The sequence below is a fragment of the Nicotiana tomentosiformis genome, chromosome 9, assembly GCF_000390325.3.
Source record: "Nicotiana tomentosiformis chromosome 9, ASM39032v3, whole genome shotgun sequence".
Taxonomy (NCBI): Eukaryota; Viridiplantae; Streptophyta; class Magnoliopsida; order Solanales; family Solanaceae; genus Nicotiana; species Nicotiana tomentosiformis.
Window position 1 is genome coordinate 47,990,899 of NC_090820.1, and position 23,979 is coordinate 48,014,877.

Genomic DNA, 23,979 nt, shown 5'->3' on the forward strand with positions numbered 1-23,979 from the left:
TGTATACTTAAGAAAAATAAATAGTTCTGCACCAATATCTCCACTATCTTTTTGTTTAGAAGAATAATCTAACAGATATAATAGCATGGGCTCCCATACAAGTCAAACCATTCACTTACTTAGTACTCTATCCGTTTCAATTTAGATGAGATAGTTTGATTTGGCACAGAGTTTAAGAAAAAAGAAGAAGACTTTTGAAACTTGTGGTCTTAAAAGCTTAAAGGGTAAATTTTTGTAGGGCCATGATATTTGTGTGGTTATAAAAGCTTATCATTAAGGGTAAAATGAAGAGTTTAAAGTTGAGTTATTTTTAAATTTAGAAATATATCATTTATTTTGAAACAGACTAAAAAAAAAAATATTTTATATAATTTGAAATGGAAGGAGTACTTTTTCTTGTAACCCAAGGCCATTTAGGCCCAATGGCCCTTGTACTCTAACTCATCTTTAATATAATATAGTTTCGTCCCTTGACCCAAAAAAATATATTATCAAAGAATAAATTGTTCTTTAGATTTATTCAAATTTTTGCTTTGTATGGTAATATTTTATAGATTATTACCAAAAAAATAAATTTATCTAACACAATATTTTCTAATATGTCCAAAAAAGAATAATATATTTTTATATTTTAAAATAATTTAACTTTAAACTTCTTGTTTTAATGATTTACAAATACATAAATATTTAATTTAGACCACAATTTTAATTTTTTCTTTCTTTCTTTCCTAAATTTCACGCCAATCAAACATCACTTAACATAAAATGTTTTCATTATTTTTACTTTTAGCAACTATAGAGAAAATGATTTTCTTTTTGTCAAAATAATTAGTTTTTCGGAAAATTAAAAGAATTAACAGTTGAGAACCGAAGGCAGCGGTCGGAGTAGACGCAACAATTTTCTCAGCACCTTTCTCCTCCCATGATTTCTTCTTCTTCTCAATTTCAAATAAGAATTGTAAACACCCATCTCTAGCAATATTCCCAAGAAAAATAAAACTGTGTATATACTTTCCTTATTCTTTTGTATAAATTAAAAGAAAAAAAGGAAAAAAAATGGTAGCTTTGCTGTTCCGCCGGAGACTATCACCGGTGAGCATTCCGCGTAAGAGTCTTATATCACATGGTAAATTTTTCAACTTTACTTTATATCTTATATTTCCCTTTCCTTTATTCGATGTAGTTCTCAATAGTTCTTATAGTTTTCTCAAAAGATAAGACATAGAAGCAAAATAGTGATCCTTTTTAAATTCTTGAAAGTTAGTTTCTTTTTCTTTGTTGGGAAGAAAATGATTGATAATTGCATAGACTAGTGGAGAATGAAAAATCTGGAGGTAAAAATTGGATTTCTATTTCTTAAATAAAACTTTTATTTTTATTTTTTGTTTCAGTATTTTATAGAATGATAGTAAATTTATTTGCTTAAACTTTGATTTTGAATCATATCTGAATTGTCAAAATATATAATAGAGCAACTGCTAATCTGTATGCAGATATATAATGGTTTTAATAATGTTTCAATTGATAGCTAAATGTGGGATATTTTTGGATTTTAAAGTTCATTTACTGTATTGAGGGAATGTTGGTTGAGAAAGCTATGGTTTTTGCACTTTGACTTTCATCGAGTCGAATGAGGCAATCTAGAACTCCTTGTAGGAAATGAGAATTTTGTATTTTATTTATGATTAAGATTGAGATTAAGTTGTTTATATTGTTCAGAAGAGAAACAGGCGCAAATTAAGCGGAAACGATTCATATAGTCGACGCCAACTTGTTTCGTATTGAAGTACAGTAATCGTGCCTTTTTGTATTGGACATAAGCACAAGCGAATTGACATCTACCGACGAAGAGTTGGTTTGTTCTGAGCAGAAAAACTCATTTGTTATTTATATCATCTTTGAGCAGAAAATCTTGTTATTTATATCATATTCGCACCTTTGATTTTTGGTTTCTCTGGCAAGTCGTCAACAGAAAAATATAAAGATTAGTTTTCCCCAATCTGGTGTTAATACTTATTTGTCTTTCATAATTTGATGCAAGAGGTGATACTGTCTACTAGTAGCCTATCCAGAATCCAGATCTTACTCATGAATCAGCACATGCGATGTCAATGTTACATCTCAAGAAATGTGAAGTTCATCGTAACATGGTAAGGGGGAGGGTGGTTTCTATTACTGACGTTGATTGAGACATCAAGACCTTCTTAGGCCTCATTTGTTTGCACTTAATGGAGGCCTGAATCTTAATTATTCATATCTCAGACATTAAGTGCGTTTGTTTTTAAAGTTGGAATCTCAATTATTCAGATCTTAATCATTATGTGTGTTTGTTTTTTTACTTCACAACCACTTAATGAGTTTGAATACGTTTATATGATTAAGATCTATAACAGAGACTTAATTTCATTAAGATGCTATCATCTACATTCATTATTAACTGCCGCCACCGCCAAGCATTATCAACTACCACCATGCCACCCACCACCACCATACTCAACCACCACCACCACCACTACCACCATACTCAACCACCACCACCACCACTACCACCACCATCATCTTCAATCATAGCCATCGTTATCGACTACCATCACCCACCATCCCCACCACCATCATTTTCAACCACAACCAACACTCATCCACCTCAACTACCACAATTAACCATCCCATCACCATCAACAATCATAACCGGCACTGCCTATCACTATAAACTACCACCACCTTCCTCAATCACAACTACCACCATCACCCGCCATTACTAACTATCACCACCACTATCCTCAATCATAATAGCCACCACTACCAATTACTACTAGCTACTACCCTGAACCACCACTATCAACCAAAACTACCACCAATCGCCGCCTCTAGTCGGGATTCACAAGCATCACTGTTAGCCATCACTATCAGCAACTACCATAGAATATTAGATTGATTCGTATTTTAATTGAATTTTATGTTTATTAATTTTCAAATAAAGATAAATTGCATACATTCAGATGTTAAAAATCAAACGGTCTTAATCATTTAGTATTCAGATCTTAATACACATTTTAATATTCAGATGTGTATTCAGATTCAGATATCTTAATCTTAATACACATTTTGATATTCAGATGTGTATTCAGATTCAAACGTCTTAATCTTAAAAAAAACAAATGAGGCCTTAGTTCCTTGACCTCCTTCTGTCTGTATGTTATTAAACTGTTCATGCTGTCTTGTGGAGAACTAGTATGATTACTTGAGATAAGACGATTGCTCATATCAATATTCTATTTATATTCTGATGACAGTCTGAATGATTTGTGCTCAGTCTATGTAGGGCGTTTGGATAGTTATTGCTCTTTTTGTGCTGTAGCTATGTGTGCAGACATAGATTGACGGTGTGCCAAGTATATGTCTCTGTGCTTTACTGATTCTACTTGCAGATTATAATAAGGGTGTGTTTGGTTTGAAGGGGAAATGTTTTTCTAGAAAATATTTTCCCTGGGTTTTCTGGTGTTTGGTAACTAAGCAGAATATATTGTCCCAAGAACATTTATATTTATTTATGCAAACACAATGGGGGATGGGGTGGGGTGGGCGGGGGTCGAGGTTGGCAGTCGGATGTGGCGTGGGAGGGGTGTTGGGTCGGTGGGAAGCGGCAGGGGCAGGGTTGCGTGGTGGATTGGGGATGGGGTTGGGGGGTTGGGGGTTGGGGTGGGGAGGGATGAAACCACCAATTGGAGAGTTTCGGACTATGTTTTCCCATCTCTTGGCAGGGAAGTCATTTTCTTGAAATTGGAAGAAAATGGGTTCATAAGGAAAATATTTTCCGAAACAGTTAAGCCAACCAACATGGGAAGTTGTAGACATTTTCTATTTGGTCATTTCTAAAACTGTGAAGTTTTAGTTGGAGGACTTGCATTACTATTGCAACCAACCAATTATTAACGATTCTAGCACTTACTTGTTGGACAGGTGGCTGGGAGTTGTATTGGCTCCCATGGAATATGGAAACAGAAGCTTCTTTTGCTATTTGTAATCGCTTAAGGCAATTCAGCAGTTCCACTGCTGCTAGAAAAGTCGATTTTACAGACCTTACGTAAGAATTGTATCTCATTTCTTATTTACCGCATGAAAGGAGATCATCTATTGTATTTGTTGGTTCCTTGAATTTTATATAGTAACCTTTTTGTTTATACCTATTCTTCATCCACTGGATGCATATTAATACAAGTTATATTACCTGATAAAAAAAGGAGAACTAGATCATCTACTGTTGTACTGTGATTTTTGTGGAAGTCCATTTTGATCTCTGTGATCCATTTCTAATTTCAGCCATCCGCATACATGGTACCCACATGCTCGAAAGAAAAGCAGGAATGTCTTTTTACATGTGGGCCCAACAAATAGCGGCAAAACATATTATGCCCTAAAACAGCTCGAGTCGAGTTCTTCTGGTAAACTGTAATACCAATACCTTGAAATGTTCTGAGTTTAACTAGTCTGTTTCCAATTAATGGAATTACCTTAATAGTGGAATCTGATATTCAGGTGTTTACTGTGGGCCTTTGAGGTTATTAGCATGGGAGGTTGCTAAAAGGTTGAACAAGTCAAAAGTTCCTTGTGACCTTATTACTGGACAAGAGAGGGAGGAAGTTGATGGTGCAAGACATAAGGCTGTTACAGTAGAGATGGCTGATGTTGCATCTGACTACGACTGTGCGATTATTGATGAAATTCAGGTGTGCCTTTAACTTATAACGTCATCATTTTTGTGTTTTATGTGTATGTGTGTTTACACTATAAAAATATGAGTAAGCGAACCATCTCCCACATATACTCATGTCTCTCAAAGCCAAGTCATCTCATAGACTGAGATGTGGCCTTTCACTTTGAGAAACTAATCTGCCTTCTTCTAATAATCGTTTTATAGATTCATGGTGCCAACCTGTTGCTGATTTTTCTAGCTGCTTGGTCTAGCTGGATCTATTTTCAGGCTGACCTCAATGACTAGAGTGTAGCTTTTTAGGGATTAGCTGTTGCCACTTGCAACTAGTGATACGATCCGAGATAAACAAAGCAGCGGAATATGAAAATAACAATAATTAAAGCAAAACAAATGATAGGTTTGATTAAGATAATCAAAAGTAGTCTGAATAAGGAAATTTAGAAGAAAATCTAGAACCCTAAGTGAACGTCTCAAGCAACAATCGAAAAACTATCCGATCGCCTCCCAAGAACAACAAATTAGAACCCTAGATATAAAGAAAAGAGAAGAAGATTACTCTCAAGAACCCAAGTCTTGAAAACAGGTAATCCAAAGTCGAACTCGAACCAAGAGGTTCCAAATCTCTCTCAAGAGTTTTCTTATGTCAAAAATATGCTAAGTTCCTATGTTGCTCGGACTCTCCGAAAATGTTGCCGGGTGTGTGTCGGATCCTCCAAAAATAGTGTATTTTTGGAGGATCCGACACACACCCGGCAACATTTTCGGAGAGTCCGAGCAACATAGCTAAGTTCCTAATAAAATAACCGTAGACTGTTATAAATACCCAATGGGTAAAATAGGAAAAGTTTCAAAGTTAATTTCTCAAAAAATCTCGCCAGGCCAAACCGTAGCCGCAACCGTAACACACAGCTGAACCGTGACGAATTCCATAACCTTATTTTCTTCGGTTCTTCAGGCCCCTCTTGAACCGTAGCCAACGGTTGGTGAAACTGTGTCACACAGTTTTACTTGGGGTCTTGATTCTTCAATTCTCAAGACTCCAAACATGGTATTCTTTGCATGAATCCTCCAAGTAACTCTCCAAACATCTTCTAGTCAATTGTTGAAGTTCATGCAGCTCCTTTGCGTGCATCCCTTGGACGTTCTTGGACTTGGAGCGGGTCAACGGTCCACTAGATAATTTGGGGTCATTCTCAATATTCTCCATTTTGCCCGGACTATCCAGGATCATATCAACTAGTTTACCGTTGACTTAGCACTTTTGAATCTGGTAACAGCTCTGAAGGTTAAAGAACGTGTTTGGGGTTGGCACCTTAGAGTGTGAAGGAAGCTTCCTTTCTAGTAGCATCCTGACAGGTTGCTTTTGGGATTGGTTACCTCTGTATAAATCATTTTGAAGGGAAGCTAATACACTTTCCTGACTGTTCCAGTTGAGCCCCTCCTTCTTTTTGAGCTTCTTTTGGGGTTTTCTTTTTTTTTTTTCGGTAAGGAAAGATGAACATTGACAGAGAACCTGTGGGTGATATCCGTTCTGATAATAGAGAGACAAAGAGGGCACATCATATGCTGTAGCGGGATACATTTCCCGACACGCCTTAGTAACTGGTACATTCTTCCCCAAAATACTAAGGCAACAAAATTTCTATTACCGAAGTGGGCTAATTGAGTCACCTGGAAGCACTACATGAATGCACCTTGAGTGGTTTTGACGAGGGGAGAAGCTTTCAAATAGTAAAGCTTTGAAAAGCATGCTTACCTCCTTATCCTATTAGATCATAGTGTCTTCTTCTAATAGTTCATCTGCAACGACAAGTTTAACTCAATTTAATTTTCTCAATGAGAGAGATAAAACATCATAGAAGTGAAATCAGGAAGAGACTCTCCTTACCTAGATTTCCATTACGCTATGTAGCCTTTCTAGTTTCTTCAGAAAGTTCAAATTTTGTTGCACTGGAAAACAATAAACTTTGACTTAATATTGGCCTTTAATACAACAACTATAACAACTACTTTGCCTCAATGCATCTTGTAATCAAAATCATACAGAGATTTTTTTTTTTTTGGGGGGGGGGGGGGAGTGGGGAAAAGAGAGAGAGTCACTCTTTGGTATCAGTCTTTTCTTTAAGCCTCGTCGCATTTTCTGAACCAAATGTGTTTCCGTTGCTATTACCTAGTGATCCAGTTCTCTTTGTTACTCTTTTCTTCTGTCCTTGGATATTTTACTGTGTATGAAATATTCTTTTTTCAGATGATAGGGTGTAGGTCAAGGGGCTTTTCGTTTACACGTGCATTATTGGGACTAGCTGCTAACGAGTTGCATCTGTGTGGAGATGCAGCAGCTGTTCCTCTTGTTCAGGAAATCCTCAAAGTGACTGGAGACACCATCAAGGTACTGAGCTTTTCTTCTCTGGTGTTTAATTTGAAAAAAATACTAATGTGCAATCTGGCCATTTCAATTCTTTTGTCTAGAATTATCTGTAATCCTTGGTTCTTTTTAGAATGTGATTGAAGACACCATCTTCAAACTCTGCTAAGGGATAAGGAAAGCTGGATAACCCTTAACTATTTTAAAGAAGATGCTCATTTATATGGCCAGTTAGGTGACTAACATATCTTGAACAACATAGTTGAGGCTGAGGACGTATTTCTGATGAATTTCCCCTTTTATTCCATGGTCTTATATGATACTCATTGAACTTGATGTGTACGTCTAGTGCCTAAGTTTAATGGGCTTGGGCTTGTTTGCATGAGACGTAGCTTACTTAGTTCGGTGCCAAAGGAAAGACAAAGGACTAGGAATCCTTCCTGTACTCGCACTGTAAATATGGGTGAATACACAGTTTTTGTGTAGTTTATTTATTAATATACAAATATGTTACCATCCCTTAAAAACACCAAGCTTTCTCCCCACAAGACCCAACAAACACTCCTATCAATTTTTATGATACTCCAAGTTTGTCATAAAAAATAATTATGCTACTTCAAGCTGCTTTGTAATTGCTTCAAAGTTTATTTATGCTAGTAACTTTTTGTTTATTTCTTTTTTGTGCCTTCTATAAATTATGTGACTTTCTTGCTTCCCTTTGCTGCCAGGTTCAATACTATGAGAGGCTCTCACCTCTTGTCCCATTAAAGGTTCCTTTAGGATCTTTCTCCAATATAAGGACTGGTGACTGCGTAGTCACCTTCTCGCGTACGGAGATATACAGGATGAAGGTGAGGAACAACTTTACACACTAATGTCACAGCCACACCCTGGTGCAGTAGGACAGAAAGAAAGAAAGAAAGAGTGACGCAAATTAGAGGAAATTACCTTTAGGGGGTAACTTCTTGTATAGCATGTATATACTGATAGAAGTAGTTTAAATCAGGTGACATTAGTTGTAATCTGATGCTACTTTTTTGCAACTTGGTAGATAGCAGGATTAAACTGTTAGGAGAAGTTGGGATCAAGTGAATTTAAATTACTGGAGTAACTGGCTTGGCAAGTCATAATCACAGCACAACTGGGTGGGGCATGCAGTGAATTGGTATGTAGAATGTATGCCCTGATAGGAGCAAGTTGAAATCAACTAGCATTCAGTTGATGAAGTTCTGCTATGAGTTAAAATCTAGTTCTGCGTTGGATAATCCCGCTGATCAAAGTTTAGATTTTGTAATAGCCATTGAACTTCTTATCCTGTTATGCTCAAAGGATATATAACTGATATTTAGATTTTAAATTTCTGTTTATCCTGATTCATACTATTGCTCTTGATGTTAACAGAAACTAATTGAAACGGGGGGAAAGCATCTTTGCTCTGTTGTTTATGGTTCATTGCCGCCAGAGACTCGAACTAGACAGGTTTAATTCTGATCCTTTCTTTTTGTCTGCATTGGAGTTAAGATTGGTTCGTGTCCAGTCATCTGCTGAGTATTCCTACAATTGTTGTTTGATGTTTTATACTTCAATAACACACAAGAGGGGGGTGATTTGTGTGGTGTCCAATTTTTCGCGTGCACAGATTATAGAAGGACCTGGTTCTTCTATGTGTTCCTTATACTACTGTTGCGGAATCATCAGTGTTGTCAAAGGCGCGCTTAAGCCCTGAAGCGAGGCTCAAAACACGTTGAGCGCTTCGCCTCGCTTTGTGGGCGCTTTAGTGTCGCATCAAACCTCTAAGGCATACTTTTCCTTACCAATGAGTGTAATCCTGAAAAGGCGACATTAAACAATTGATATTTCACTTTATCGTGAATTGTTTTTCAATTTCTTTGTCCATATAATTGTTATTCGTGCTTATAATGATTAGTCTTGGACTACATGCATATTTTTACTTTTTCTCCCGTTGCGCCTTTTTTCATTAAAGCCCACGCTTTATTTGCGCTTTGCGCTTAAAGCCCCAACGGACCTTAGAGCTTTTTTGTGTTTTTCGCCTTTGATAACACTGGGAATAATAAATGCAGAAAGTAAAAAACACAAGTATTTTTATGTGGAAAACACCTGGCTCAAAAGGTGAAAAAATCACGACCTACTACCCAGTTGGATTTTTCCCAACACTTCACTAAATCACTGAGCCAAAAACAACATTTACAAAACTCTTTGTAAACCTAAGGATTACCTCTAACCCTTTGTGGCAACCAACTTCAGACTGTTGCGACAAGTTCAAGTTAACTCTAACTTGAACACTACACTCAGAGTACCTAGTACAAATGCTTCTAGAGAAAGCTGAAAGGTACAACTCAAAAGCCCTACTACAATTGAACTAGAATAAAAGACAGACACTTGGAACTAGTCATGTAGCTTCAGGTTCGCACACATGAATTGCTTGCAAAATGCTTTGCTATTTTGCTCTCAACTCTCATTTAACTTCAGCGTTTTTGCGTGCCTGTAAAATGAGAACATCCTGCAATATATAGAGTTAGTAGAATAAGAAATAACTAGAAGTCTAATGCTTTACTCTTCCTTGGTGGAAGAGTTTTAGTTATCTTCAACTTCTAACTCCTCCCTTATCTAGGATAGAGCTCTCTTCGAGTAAGGAGTTTTTCTCCTTATCAATTATGCAACATTTTCGTTTAGGAGATATCAGATATAACCACTTAAGCTTATCTCTTTCACGTGCATGCCTTGTGCTAGAATCTGCCTGTGTCTGTGTACACTGTGTATGGACCTGATTCATGCTTGAGTTCCTTTGTCAATCATCAAAATAAACTTATTTAGGCCAACAAAATCCCCCTTTTTGATGATGACAAACTCTGTGCTTTTCATAAGCATAAGACCTGTTTCAACTCAGCTCAACATCAACACAATGTTAGAACACTTCCCATTTTAAAGTCACAAATCATCAAGTACCAGGTTTATTAGGTTATAAACATCACAATCCAAAGTAAAAAGCACAACCTATCTTCCCCCTTTTGGCATCATCGAAAAGTTGCATAATCATTTTAGATAACAAGATTTTAATAGATATCACTCATGGCCACTGGGGCTACTTGAAATGCAATCATGGAGTCAAGCATCATTTATCAATCTAATGATATTAGCTATCTAAGAAGCATCATCAAACAGTTAGAGCACAAAAACAATTAATTATCATTGATACTAGTCATCCACAAAGCATAAAGAAAAATAAAGGTACTGAATCATGAGCAAAAAGAACAACAAAAAATCTCATCTGGGTCACTGGTTTGTCTAACTAGGCTAGGAAGGTTTCAAGGCTGGGAAGGACCAGGTTCTTGGTTTCTGGCCTGAAGCAGCTTCAACATATCATGAAGAATGCAGTCATTCTTCTCCTTCTCCTTTGCAAGCTCAGCCCTGAGAGCATCCCTCTCAGCTTCTACTTCAGCCTCTCAATCTCAGCATCCTTAGCCCTACTCTCCTGCACCAAGGCTCTCACTTTGCCGTTCACAGGCACCTTCTTGGAAGAACCAGGTTCTTTAGCAGCAGCATGGACTTCATAGTCACAAACAGTCAAGGTGTTTGCCCCAAAGTGATCTTTGCTTGTACTAACATCCCATTTCTTTAGGGGAACCTTGAAGTGATCCAGTATGGTTGTGAGAATGAAACCATAGGGTATGACGTGAGTTTTGGTGCCATTTAGAACCCTATCAAGGGGTTGGATAATAAACCCCGGCCAATTAATCTGCCTCCCACTATCCAGGCATTCCATGAGGACCAAGTCCATGAAGGTGGCAATGTGCCTTCTTTTCTGCCTGGGAAACACAACTTTGTTAACGAATTCGAAAAACACTTTGTGGGCAGACTTCATCTCACTTTTGTATACAACTTTGCGCTCTAACTCTAACTCATTATCAGCAAACTTTCTTGTAATGGCAAGGGAGGTGGGGAAGTTCTCTAGGCTTGGCCATTTGAGCTTTTTGTAATCATTGTACCTTTCAGCAGGTACACCCAAAATCTCTCCCAATTCCTTATCGTCAAAGCTCACAGTCACCCCCTTCACCACACTGGGCCGTGTCCTTCTAACCCTGCAGTTGCAGTTTTTCCAGCAGCATCACCATGCCTTCCTCCTCCAAGTCCCTGAGGAGTCTACCCTTCAAGATGGTTCTTTTACCAAACTTCTCCTTCTTGTCTTGTTCTTCATCGGTTTCTTCTTCTTCTTCACTCTCTTCTTCCTCCACTACTTTCACTTTATAAGATTTCACGACAGACCTGGTTCTTTTGCCAAGGTAGAAGGCTCTGCAGACTTTGTCTTTAAAGGAGACTTCTTTTTGGAAGTCTTTCTTTTCTTTGTCTTTGGAGTCGCAACCTCTTCTTACTTTGCCTTGTCTTCATCACGAAGAACCAGGTCCATCTCCTCAATTTCAACTGCCTCAAGAAGCTCACTCACTTTCTTCTTTCCCTTTGCAGCGGCTTTTCATTTACTCTCTTCTAGGGCTCTTTCCAGTTCAGCCTCAATAGCTCTTCCTCTTGTAGGAGGAGTCTCTACAGGGATAGAAGAGGCATCATTTCTCTTCTTGTTTGCCCTAGCAGTTCCAGGGATTTTAACTCCTGAACTCTTCTTCTTTTTCGAATTGTAGCTATCGGACACCCGTTTTAGCAGGTCTTCGAGGGGTTCTTGCACAGATGGAACAGGTTCTTGGAACCTCTTCCTCAACCTAACTAACCCCTCAGCTGCACTTGCATCTCCAGACCCACAACCCCCTTCTTCTCTCAAATTTTCTTCCTCCTCAGCAGCATCCTCACTTCACAACACCATAGCCCCGGTCTCCTCAGTCAACTCAGCATGAGTAGGTGAAGATTCAACCACTCTTTTTCCCTTTCCCCTCGCATCACCTTGAGCACCCTCACTCTCTTTTTCTTTTTTCTTTTTATCTTTACCACCAATTTTCCTAGATTCAGTGGTTTCAACCCCAGCCATAGTTCCAACCAAAACAAATATGTTCTCCAGATTCTCAGCAACTCCAGAAATTATATCAGACGCAATCTTAGAACCAGAAGTTACTTGTTCTGTTTCAGATGAAACAGTTTCTTCCTTCTCAGTTGCAGACTTAAATGATTCTTCAGATTTTTGGGGTTCTTCTGACTGACTTGCTCTTAATTGCTCATTAATTTTCTTGATTTGTTCTCCTCCAGCGACTACTTTGCGAGTAAGTATCTTGAACCTTCCTTTCTTAGAGGTGGGGGTGGTTGAAGGCGTGATATATGGTGTAGTTGATGATTCTTTGGGAGATGATGAAAGATTTTCAGAAATGTTAGCCATTGATTTGTTTGGATGTGTGTGTAGAAGAGATGAGAGAAGATAGAGAGAGTTGTTTGACGGCATGAGAGTTTAGAAGTGATAATATGGGTAAAGCCAAATCAATTTAAAGAGGGAGAGTTTAATTGGGTAACGACAACTTTTCAGAAGCTCAGGAGTCTAATCAAACTGGGAGTCTGTTTGAAAAGACGTTGGAGACTTCCCTAGAATCTAGGCAATTATGGCGCTGGGGACTCTCCTTCGATGAAACTGGTTCTTTTTGTAACGGATAAGCTTGAGGGAGGTTAGGATTAAATGGACTCTCCTTTTGATCATTGATCCAAATACAATTTTTTCAAATTATGCTAAGCAGAGAGTACATACTATGTAATCTTGATGAACCAGGTTCTTTAATGAGAATTCTCTTGTGTAAGTCTGAATTTTCAAGAAAATAAAGATAATATCATTAGAGATTAATGAGACATTTTAGCATATGGCACAAGAGTATACTAGTGAAAGTATGAGATTGAGCAAAATCTAATCTAATTATGTACAAAATTCACAAATTGTCTCACCAATTTTTGAGTTAGAACTGGTTCCTTTTAGGTGATTTTAATCATCCCTAATTCTAACATGTTCCTTTCAAAGTGATCTCTACTTAGAACTTTTGTGAAGATGTCAGCTATTTGCTTGTCAGTAGCACAAAATTCCTCAGTGATCAAACCTTTTTCATAGTTGTCCCTCAAAAAGTGATGCCTAACATCTATGTGCTTAGTTCTTTTGTGATGAACCGGGTTCTTGGTCATACTAATTGCACTGGTGTTATCACAAAAAGATGGGGATACAACCTACATCAATTCCAAAGTCCATTAATTGTTGTTTGATCCACAACAATTGAGCACAACATGAGGCAGTAGCAACATACTCAGCTTCAGCAGTAGACAATGCCACATAATTTTACTTTTTGGTGGCCCAAGACACAAGACATGAGCCAAGAAAGTGTGTCATACCTGAGGTGCTCTTTCTATCCACAAGAAAACCTGCATAATCAGCATCATCATATCCTACTAGGTTGAAATTACTACCTTTTGGATACCATAGACAAAGGTCAGTGGTGCCTTTTAGGTATCTCAAGATCCTCTTGACAGCAGTCAAGTGAGACTCCTTTAGATTTTCCTAAAATCTAGCACAAAGGCCTACACTGAAAACAATGTCAGGTCTACTAGCAGTGAGATATAAAAAAGAGCCAATCATTCCCCTATACAACTTCTGATCAACAGATGAACCTGGTTCATCTATATCATATTTTGTGGTTGTTGCTATAGGAGTGTAAATTTCTTTGGAGTCTTCCATTTTAAACCTTTTAAGCAACTCTTTCACATACTTCTGTTGATGGATCATAGTTCCATTTGAATTTTGTTTAATTTGTAAGCCTAAGAAGAAGTTAAGCTCACTTATCATACTCATTTCAAATTCACTCCCCATTAGTTCAACAAATTCTTTACTTAACTTATCAGCAGTTGCTCCAAAGATTATATCATCAACATATATCTAAACTACCAAGAGATCTTTACCTTTTTCTTTCAAGAACAAAGTATTATCAATTTCTAAGTTGCTCGGACTCGGGTGCGGGTGTCCGATAGGGGTGCGGATCTAGAGGTCAGATCCTTCATGATCTAAATTTAAAGATTGGGGGTACGAATCCAGGTACGGATACGGGTGCGGGGATTCGGCTAAAAATAATTCAATTATTTAAAAATAGAATTATAAAAATATGTCTAAATTATGAGACATTATGTGGAAAACTTACAAGGTGTTCCGAGAAGGAGAAAATATTGAACAAGAGTAGAATTTTAGGAGATAAAAGGAAAAGGACTGACATAGAAATTTATATATACAAGGTATTCCATTTTCTTCCATATCACCCTAGCTTTGATTTGTTTTCAAAAATTATTGTATTTGTCCCAAATTTCTCCGTTGATTTTGGTCAAAGTACCCAAAATCGGTTGACCAGATCCGACACGGATCCCACACCTGTCGTGTCGACACGGGTGCGGCACTGAAAGTGAAGAGTTCGAGCAACTTAGATCAATTTTACCTCTCTTGTAGCCATGCTCAAGCAAGAACTTTGACAATCTTTCATACCATGCTCTTGGAGCCTGCTTGAGCCCATAAAGTGCCTTGTCAAGCTTGTACACATGATCAGGACATTCCTTGCTTTCAAAGCCCGGAGGTTGCTTGACAAAACTTCTTCCTTTAGATAGACATTGGGGAAGGCACTCTTGACATCCATGTGATGGAGAGTGAATTCCATATAAGCAGCAAAGGCTATAAGGAGTCTAATTGATTCCAATCTTGCAACTGGAGCAAATGTCTCTTCATAGCCTATGCCCTCCTCTTGACTATATCCTTGAACCATCAATCTTACCTTGTTCCTTGTAACTGTTCCATCTTCGTCAAGTTTGTTTCTGAAGACCCATTTTGTGCCAATTACTGATCTGTCCTTGGGTCTTGGTACCAGATGCCAAACTTGACTTCTCTCAAATTGGTTGAGTTCATCTTGCATTGCATTCACCCAGTCTGCATCCTGTAAAGCCTCAACAACATATTTAGGTTCAATAAGAGATAAAAAAGCATCAAAAGCACAATGATTCTTCAAAGAAGATCTGGTTTTGATTCCAGAGGTTGGGTCAATGATTATGTTTTCAATGGGATGAGAACTTTGACACTTGTAAGGTTTCACAAGTCAGTGATTATGTTCTCAATGGGATGAAAACTTTGACACTTGTAAGGTTTCACAACCAGCTGGTTTTCCCTTGATGTTCCTTCGATGTTTTGTTGCTGAGGAATAGGTTCAGGTTCCCTCAAGATTTGAGGATCAGTTCCTCTTTGTTCAGTTCCCCCTGTCAGGTTGCCCTGGGTGGAAGGACCTGTTCCATCGCCTGTTCCTTCTTCTGGTGCAGCTTCAGTCTGGGTTGTGGTTTCATTTGAGTTTCTTACCTGCCCAATTACTTCATCATGTTCCTGCCTCTCAGAAAGAATGTTAGTTTCATAATAAACCACATGTACACTTTCTTCTACATACAGTTTTTTTGTTATAAATTTTATAAGTTGTACTATGTGAAGAATATCCCAAGAATACTCCCTCATCACTTTTGGGATCAAACTTGCCTAGGGAGCCTTTACCATTATTGTGCACAAAGCACTTGCATCCAAATGCCTTAAGATGGGATATATTTAGTTTTCTCCCTTTAAGTAACTCATAGGGAGTCTTCTCAACAAGAGGTCTAGTCATGCACCTATTTATGATGTAGCATGCAGTGCTCACAGCTTCTGCCCAGAAACTATGGGGCAATTTACTAGCAAATAGCACAGTCCTAGCCATTTCTTACAATGTCCTATTCTTTCTTTCAACTACTCCATTTTGTTGTGGAGTCCTAGGAGAAAAAAAGTTATGATCTATGCCATGCTCATCACAAAATCCAGCAAGTTTAGTATTCTCAAATCAGTACCATGATCAGACCTAATTGATGCAAGTTGATTACCTAGTTGTTTCTAAGTTTTTCTAACAAATGAAATGAACATGGCAAATGCTTCATCTTTATATGTTAAAAACAGTGTCCAAGTAAACCTAGAGTAATAATCAACAAGCACCATAATATATCTCTTACCACCTCTGCTCAATGTTCTCATTGGTCCACAGAGATCCATATGGACCAGTTCCATCGTTCTGGTAGTGCTTACCATTTTCTTGCTTTTAAAAGAGGATCTTACCTGCTTCCCCCTTGTACAAGCCTCACAAACTTTATCTTCCTTGAACTTAATGTTAGGCAACCTTACCATTAAGTCCTTGGAGACTAGTTTGTTGAGTTGGCTCAAACTGGCATGTCCCAGTCTCTTGTACCAAAGGCGGGGATCATTGTCCAACACACTTAAGCAAGTGAGTTCATTATCTGAAAGTGTGGACAGATCCACAACATATATGTTATTCACTCTTTTTCCCTGCAAAACTATCTTGTCAGTGGTAAGATTTATCACAAAGCATTTTGTAGAGGTGAAGGCTACCATGTTACCTCTATCACATAATTGTGATACACTTATTAGACTGTACTTCATTCCATCTATTAAGTATACATTCTCAATAGAGTGAGAATCAAACTTACCAACCTTTCCAACCCCAATGATCTCACCTTTCTTTCCATTTCCAAAGGAGACATTACCTCCCTTGAAATCCAAGTGAAAGGAACTGGTTCTTGCTTCCTATCATGTGCTTTGAACAACCATTATCCATGTACCAAATTTGGCTGCTCCCCTTTACTTGGACCTGCAAAAGGAAATCAGGGGTTAGTCTTAGGAACCCAAACTAGTTTGGGTCCCTTTCTATAGGCAAAAGGATAAATCAGATTCTTTTTAGCCCGACTTGGCAGCCTATTTTTCCCTAGAACAAACTTTTTGTTCTTTTGATCTGTTTTCTCTTTTGCAGTACATTCACTCTTATAGTGATCAGTGTTACCATAGTGTGTGCAGATCTTGTTCTAGGGAGTGTGAGTTACTTACTTTTGGGATCTCACTTAGGTGCAGAGTTCCCAAAGCCAAGTCCTCTTATGTTGCTACTATGATGTTCTTGTAGCCATGAAAGTGCATCGGAAGACCTGTTTTATTTACAAGTTCTGTCTAGCTCATGCTTGACCTTGTTCAGATCCTCCTTTAGGACTCTTACCTGTTCATCCCTCCTATACAACTCATCTTTCATTTTTCCTATATTTTCTTCTAAAGTGAGTTGTGTGTGATCAACTGTCTTTTTACCTGTTCCTAATTTCAATTTTAGATTTTCAGATCTAAGTTCTAGGACAGTTGTGTCAAGTGCATGAACCTGGTTCTTCAACACAGTATTTTCACTTTCAGTTTCATAAGCCCTAAGTTTCAGGTTTTTGCACTTAGCTTTTAAAATCACACATTCTTTTGACAACTGTTCCTTTTCATTATTCACATCCTCAGATTCATCAATTAGCTCTAGTAGTAACTCAGATAACATTTCTTTAGACATAAATTTAATCTTGTCTTTGAGATGAAAGACACTTACCTCAGTTTCTTCATCAGATTCTCCAATGGCCATAAGTGCTCGTTCATTATCATCATCATCATCAGAACTTTGATCTGAGCTTTCTCCCCAAGCAGCGACCATAGCCTTGGTTGATCCTTTGTTGTTGCTTTTCTTGGGTTGAACCTGTTCCTTCGTTCAGCTCTTTCTTTCTTCCACTCAATTGTTTTTGATGTGGTGATTCATCTTTCCACACTTGTAGCAGCCATAATTGGTTTGCTTCTCAGGAGCCTTTGCCTTTCTGTAGCTTCCACTTCTTGAAGAACCCTTTCCTCTCCTCGGGTACTTCTTGAAGTCTTTGATGATCATAGCCATTTCATCATCTTCCAGATCAGAACCTTCAGTGATTCTGAGTGCCAAGCTCCTTTCCTTCTTAGGTACATCCATTTTCATGGTTTGTCTCCTAAGTTCATAGGAAGTGAGATTCCCAATCAATTCATCTAGTGGGAGAGTGGCTATGTTCTTTGACTCTTGGATGGCAGTGATCTTGCTTTCCCAAGTGATTGGCAAGACCCTAGTAAGTATCTTCTCAACCCTCTCTTCTTTAGGGATAATCTTTCCAAGAGATTTTAGTTCATTTGTCAATGTAGTGAACCTTGTGTACATCTCCTGAATTCCCCATCCTTCATAACGAAGTTCTCATACTGAGAATACAGTAGAGTTCCTCTGGATCTGTTTACCTGAGTCGTTCCTTCATGGGCCACTTGTAGTGTGTCCCAAATTTGCTTAGCAGTGGAACAACCTTGGATTCTGCTGTACTCATCTGGACCAAGCCCACAAACAAGGCATTTCTTGGCTTTAGCATTCTTCTCCTACTTCTTCAAGTCCTCAGCATTGTAATCCGCTCTTGTTTTTGGCATATCTACTCCTTCAACATTTTTCTTCAAGGTTGCCAGTGGACCATCAGTGACAATGTACCATAGCTCATAGTCTTCTCCTTGAATGTGATCTCTCATTTTGTTCTTCCACCAAGAGTAGTACTGGCCATTAAATAGTGGTGGCCTAGCAGTGGATTGTCCTTCCCAATTTTCAGGTGGTGCACTCATCTTGATCTTCTTAGTCCTAAGGTGTTAGCCTCTTCAAGGATAACCCGCTCTGATACCAATTGATGTTTTATACTTCAATACCACACGGGGGGTGGGGTTGATTTGTGTGGTGTCCAATTTTTCGCGTGCACAGATTATAGAAAGACCTGTTTCTTCTATGTGTTCCTTATACTACTGTTGCGGAATAATAAATGCGATTTTTCCCAACACTTTACTAAATTACCGAGCCAAAAACAACATTTACAAAACACTTTGTAAACCTAAGGATTACCTCTAACCCTTTGTGGCAGCCAGCCTCAGACTGTTGCGACAATTTCAAGTTAACTCTAAGTTGAACACCACACTCAGAGTACCTAGTACAAATGCTTCTAGAGAAAGCTGAAAGGTACAACTCAAAAGCCCCACTACAATTGAACTAGAATAAAAGACAGACACTTGGAAGTGGTTCTTCTATCTGGTTCATGTAGCTTCAGGTTCGCACACTTGAATCACACAGGAATTGCTTGCAAAATGCCTTGCTATTTTGCTCTCAACTCTCGTTTAACTTCAGCGTTTTTGTGTGCCTGTAAAATGAGAACATCCTGCAATATATAGAGTTAGTAGAATAAGAAATAACTAGAAGTCTAATGCTTTACTCTTCCTTGGTGGAAGAGTTGTAGTTATCTTCAACTTCTGACTCCTCCCTTATCTAGGATAGAGTTCTCTTCGAGTAAGGAGTCCTTTTCCTTATCAATTATGCAACCTTTTCGTTAAGGAGATATCAGATATAACCACTTAAGCTTATCTCTTTCACGTGCATGTCTTGTGTTCGAATCTGCCCGTGTCTATGTACACTGTGTATGGACCTGGTTCATGCTTTAGTTACTTTGTCAATCATCAAAACAAACTTACTTTAGGCCAACAATGTTGCCTGCATTTGTTTCTTGGTTAGTTGTAATCCGTTTTTGTTCAGGCTGAGGATATAACTTACTTTATCAACATTATCATCCTAGATGATTCTCTTTAATCATCAACTTTTTACTCTGGCCTTCCTGTCATCTGGCCATACTTATTCTTCTTACAATTGTTTTTTATTTTTTATGTTTTTCCTTCAGTGTGCTATGATAGACCTAGTTTATGTTACAACTTGAATGGCATTCCATCTGTGATGACTTGCCTAAATTGCAATCTGTTTTGATGTCTATTATCATGCTCTGACAAATTGGTTAGTAAATATATTCTGTAAGATTGCAGGCAACATTGTTCAATGATGCAAGCAGTGACTCTGATGTTCTTGTAGCGAGTGATGCTATTGGGATGGGTCTCAACCTTAACATTTCTAGAATTATATTTTCAACATTAAAGAAATTTGATGGTGTTGAAATGCGGGATCTAACTGTGCCAGAGATAAAGCAGATAGCAGGTATGTTATTTTACTGGAGCACAACTTGGTATAGTGGATCAGATCTGATTGAGTACTCATCTTTGGAGGGATGCAGTATCATCCTTTAACTTCTAACTTACACTGCTGGTGGTTGGAAATGGTTTAGTAGTTTTCTATACGGTGTTTCTGCTTAATTAACAATGCAGTGACTCTGTTTATACGTAAAGTCTAAAGCTTATTGTTGTGATTGGATGCACGTTAACCTCCTTCCTTTTAACATTTGAATTATAGGAGATAAGTTAAATAAAAGCTTAATGTTGTGATGAGACACATCTTAACCTCCTTCCTTTTAATGTGTAAATATATAGGAACAGAACAATGTTATTGTCATGAGAAAAGATACTACCCAAATCAAAGTTTTCTTAATTTCTGATTTGCTCAATTAGTAACGTCTCATTATTGATGGAAAAATCTGTTTGGAAAGAGTTTTCAAAAAATTCTTCCTTGGTGTCTTGGACTTTGGGCTTTTGGATAGCCGTTTTAGCTGCTTTACTATGTAATCCGAATAGAGTGAGTTTCAAATCTAAACGGTATAGACACTTAGAATGATTTTCAGGAGCTCTCTTGAGCATCATCCAACACTAATGCATTTAGCATCTCAAGTATCAATGTTCTCTGAAATGACTATTTTGATGATTACACTTTCTTGTAGGGAGAGCAGGCAGGTACAAATCCAAGTTTTCTGTTGGTGAAGTAACTTGCTTGGACGCAGATGATCTGCCACTACTTCATTCTTCGCTGGATTCTCCATCTCCTGTACTTGAGGTAATTTACTTGCTGCTGAATTAGTGCCATCCTAAATGCTGGAATATCATACTTGCTTTTCTTGTCATTTTATGGTGGAGGCAGCTTCCCTGACAAAATAAATTCTTTAAAATGCTCCAATTTTAGTGGGATGTTCTATTCAAGAGATTAGATCATGGTAACTGAAGAGCAATAATTTACAATGCAGCGAGCTGGCCTCTTTCCAAACTTCGACCTTTTATACATGTATTCTCGTCTACATCCAAAGCATGGCCTTCATGAGATACTGGTAAGTTACCAACTCAGATTCTCCCCAACATATATTCTCATAGTCTAGTTTTACAGTAATCATCTAACCATAACTTCCAAACAAACTATCCTCGTTTGTGTTTCTATCTTCTCCAAATGCCATTACTAGAAAATTATGGATGTCAATGGATATGTTCTAGTACAATGGCTTTTGCCACTGAAACTGTTAAACACTGAGTGGTTTATTACCATTTTGCCTTTCTGCGGGATTGCAAGTTGAGTGCTCAGAATTATTCTACCTTTGTCTTTGCAGGAGCATTTTCTGGACAATGCCAAGTTATCGGAGCACTATTTCATTGCTAATTGTGAAGAAATGTTGGTATGGTATTCTTGCTCAATTTGTTTCCTTTCCTTCTAGTAGCAGACTGTTTTTCTAGATTGTGTTCTGTCCTTGCAGTTATTCATTTTGTTGGATTCCTGATCTTTCTGCTCTTTTTGATTATTGATTGTACTGTACCTTGGAACAGAAAGTTGCTGCTCTTATTGATACACTACCCCTCAGTTTGCACGATAAATATCTCTTCTGTATAAGGTAACATCTTTGGCTCTTACAAAGAAGATAAGTGGAAGTTATGACATGTTTATAGCTTTTTGTAGCTTGACAATAGTAACAGAGAACATTTTAGGCATGCAAACAAATGCAGCCAGAGTTACTGTATCAGCTTTGAAATTATAACAACAATTATGAGTATATATAAACACCCCAAGAAATTCTTAAATGGATATATGTTATTTGCATATGCTCCTGATAGAGAATAATCCGATGTCAGAAGAGTATTATTGACTCATTTTATTTCTGGTATGTAGTCCAGTTGACATGGATGATGACATTTCATCTCAAGGCCTCACTCAAGTAAGATGATTTTTCACCTTATAGCATTTCAAGGATGATTGTTTTGGATGAGGAATTTACATGATCACTCTGCTTTGATGCATCAGTTTGCAACAAATTATTCTAAAAATGGCCTGGTACGGCTGCGTGAAATATTTACTCCTGGGACGCTTAAGGTGCCAAAATCTCATACTGCACTTAAGGAGCTTGAATCAATTCACAAGGTTAGCATGTCGTATTTTGCTACTTCACACTTTGTCCACACTTGTTAAGCAGTTCAAGTATTTAGACTGATTTCTGAATGCTTTATGCTTATGAAAGCATTTTGGTAGTCATTACCTTAGTGATTATAATAATTGCATTTATTTTACTCAACTAGTTTAGAGAATCCCTAATTTGTTTTGAAAGACAAATTGTTTACAATAATAGTATGAAATGGGCCCCAATAAAGTGGACGGATATAGAGGGTTCATGTAGCCAACCTGAAGTAGTTTTGGGTATTGAGGTTAAGACAGTCCTATTGTGCAAGGGTAGTGTAGAAGTTCTTGTCACTCCGTCTCGGCTTCTTCTATTCTATGAAAGTTTTCCAGTTTTCGTGCATAGTTATTGTCAGTCACAAATTTTTATGAAATTCCGATTATGTAAATTCTGTTGAAGAGTGGGTTGCTCTAGTGGTGAGCACCCTCCACTTCCAACCAAGAGGTTGTGAGTTTGAGTCACCCCAAGAGCAAGGTGGGAGTTCTTGGAGGGAGGGAGCCGAGGGTCTATTGGAAACAGCCTCTCTACCCAGGGTAGGTGTAAGGTCTGCGTACACACTACCCTCCCCAAACCCCACTAGTGGGATTATACTGGGTTGTTGTTGTTGTTGTAAATTCTGTTGAAGTATGTTAAATTTTCATTTTATTTCTCGACTCCTTGAGAATTTCATGTCCACAAGCTCCTTATCACTTGCGTTAGAGGGAGATTGACCCAGTTTTTTGGTTTCATATGCACCATTTCCTGCTCTATGCTATCAAACGTGCAAACAAAGTCATACAACAACAACAACCCAGTATAATTCCACTAGTGGGGTCTGGGGAGGGTAGTGTGTACGCAGACCTTACCCCTACCCTGTGGTAGAGAGGCTGTTTCCGATAGACCCTCGGCTCCCTCCCTCCAAGAACTCTCCACCTTGCTCTTGGGGTGACTCGAACTCACGACCTCTTGATTGGAAGTGGAGGGTGCTCACCACTAGAGCAACCCACTCTTGTCAAACAAAGTCATAACGCTTGAAAACAAGTTGAGGGTGTAACGGTTTTCTTGTTTATTTGAAAATCACTTGCCTCCTGTCACTGCTTTAACATAGACATTAACTTGGTGCAAACTTGTTTTCTGATGGATGTGTTTAGACTGATGTTACTTGGCGACGAAATTTTTGACCAACACAAATGAGCATATCATACACATGAAAACTGATGTACACGTCATTTCAAGATGGTTGCTAAATGTGTTTATTTGTTATTTGCTGATGAATTTATGTAGGTTTTCACTGGGTAGAATTTCAAATAGATTATACTGATTATATATTTCTTGTGAAATTCAATTGAAGGTTTTGGATCTGTATGTTTGGTTGAGTTATCGCTTGGAGGAGAGCTTTCCAGATCGAGAGCTGGCTTCCGCACAGAAGGCTATTTGCAGCATGTGAGTATAACTTTAAGAAAAAAAGGCCTTTTTTTGTTTCAATAGTGTCCTTACTCTGATATAATCGTTCATTTTCAGGTTGATAGAGGAGTTTTTGGAAAGACTAGGATGGCAAAGGCCAAGGACAAAGAGATTAACTCAACATAGTAGATTGAATTCACTGTTCTCCCGGGAAGCGAGACAGCATATTAACTCTTAGTGTTACTTTCCAAGTATGGAAGCTTCTTAATCAAATACACTTGTCCCATGTTTAACAATGATTCTGGTCAAGAAGTTTGGCTGGTTTCCCGTGAATGCATTGGTAGTGATTGTTGTACTTCTCCTTTTTAGGTCCAACAAATTGGATGTGTTAACTGTACATTATGCTCAAAGATATGTTCCAACACATACTCAACAGTACTCTGTATTTCTTTTCATTTGAATACAATAAGATACGTCTTTCCATTTTGTCCAA

The 23,979-nt window shown here is 38.0% G+C and overlaps 1 protein-coding gene across 3 annotated transcripts; it reads left to right on the forward strand.

Annotated features, from left to right (window-relative positions):
• Window positions 1-851: 851 nt before the first annotated feature.
• LOC104097711 (ATP-dependent RNA helicase SUV3, mitochondrial) lies at window positions 852-23,979 on the forward strand. 3 transcript variants are annotated; one of them, XM_070186242.1, is made up of 17 exons: window positions 852-1,126; window positions 1,720-1,855; window positions 3,961-4,084; window positions 4,321-4,442; window positions 4,537-4,727; window positions 6,963-7,103; window positions 7,808-7,930; window positions 8,481-8,558; window positions 19,771-19,939; window positions 20,613-20,725; window positions 20,913-20,993; window positions 21,267-21,332; window positions 21,481-21,545; window positions 21,821-21,866; window positions 21,953-22,069; window positions 23,434-23,525; window positions 23,604-23,979. In XM_070186242.1, the coding sequence occupies exons 3-17, from the start codon at window positions 3,993-3,995 to the stop codon at window positions 23,722-23,724; spliced, it is 1,617 nt and encodes a 538-aa protein (XP_070042343.1). In that variant the 5' UTR covers window positions 852-1,126; window positions 1,720-1,855; window positions 3,961-3,992; the 3' UTR covers window positions 23,725-23,979. The 3 variants fall into 3 exon arrangements, with proteins under 3 accessions (XP_070042343.1, XP_070042341.1, XP_070042342.1); XM_070186240.1 differs by lacking the exon at window positions 1,720-1,855; XM_070186241.1 differs by lacking the exons at window positions 852-1,126; window positions 1,720-1,855 and adding an exon at window positions 1,927-2,150.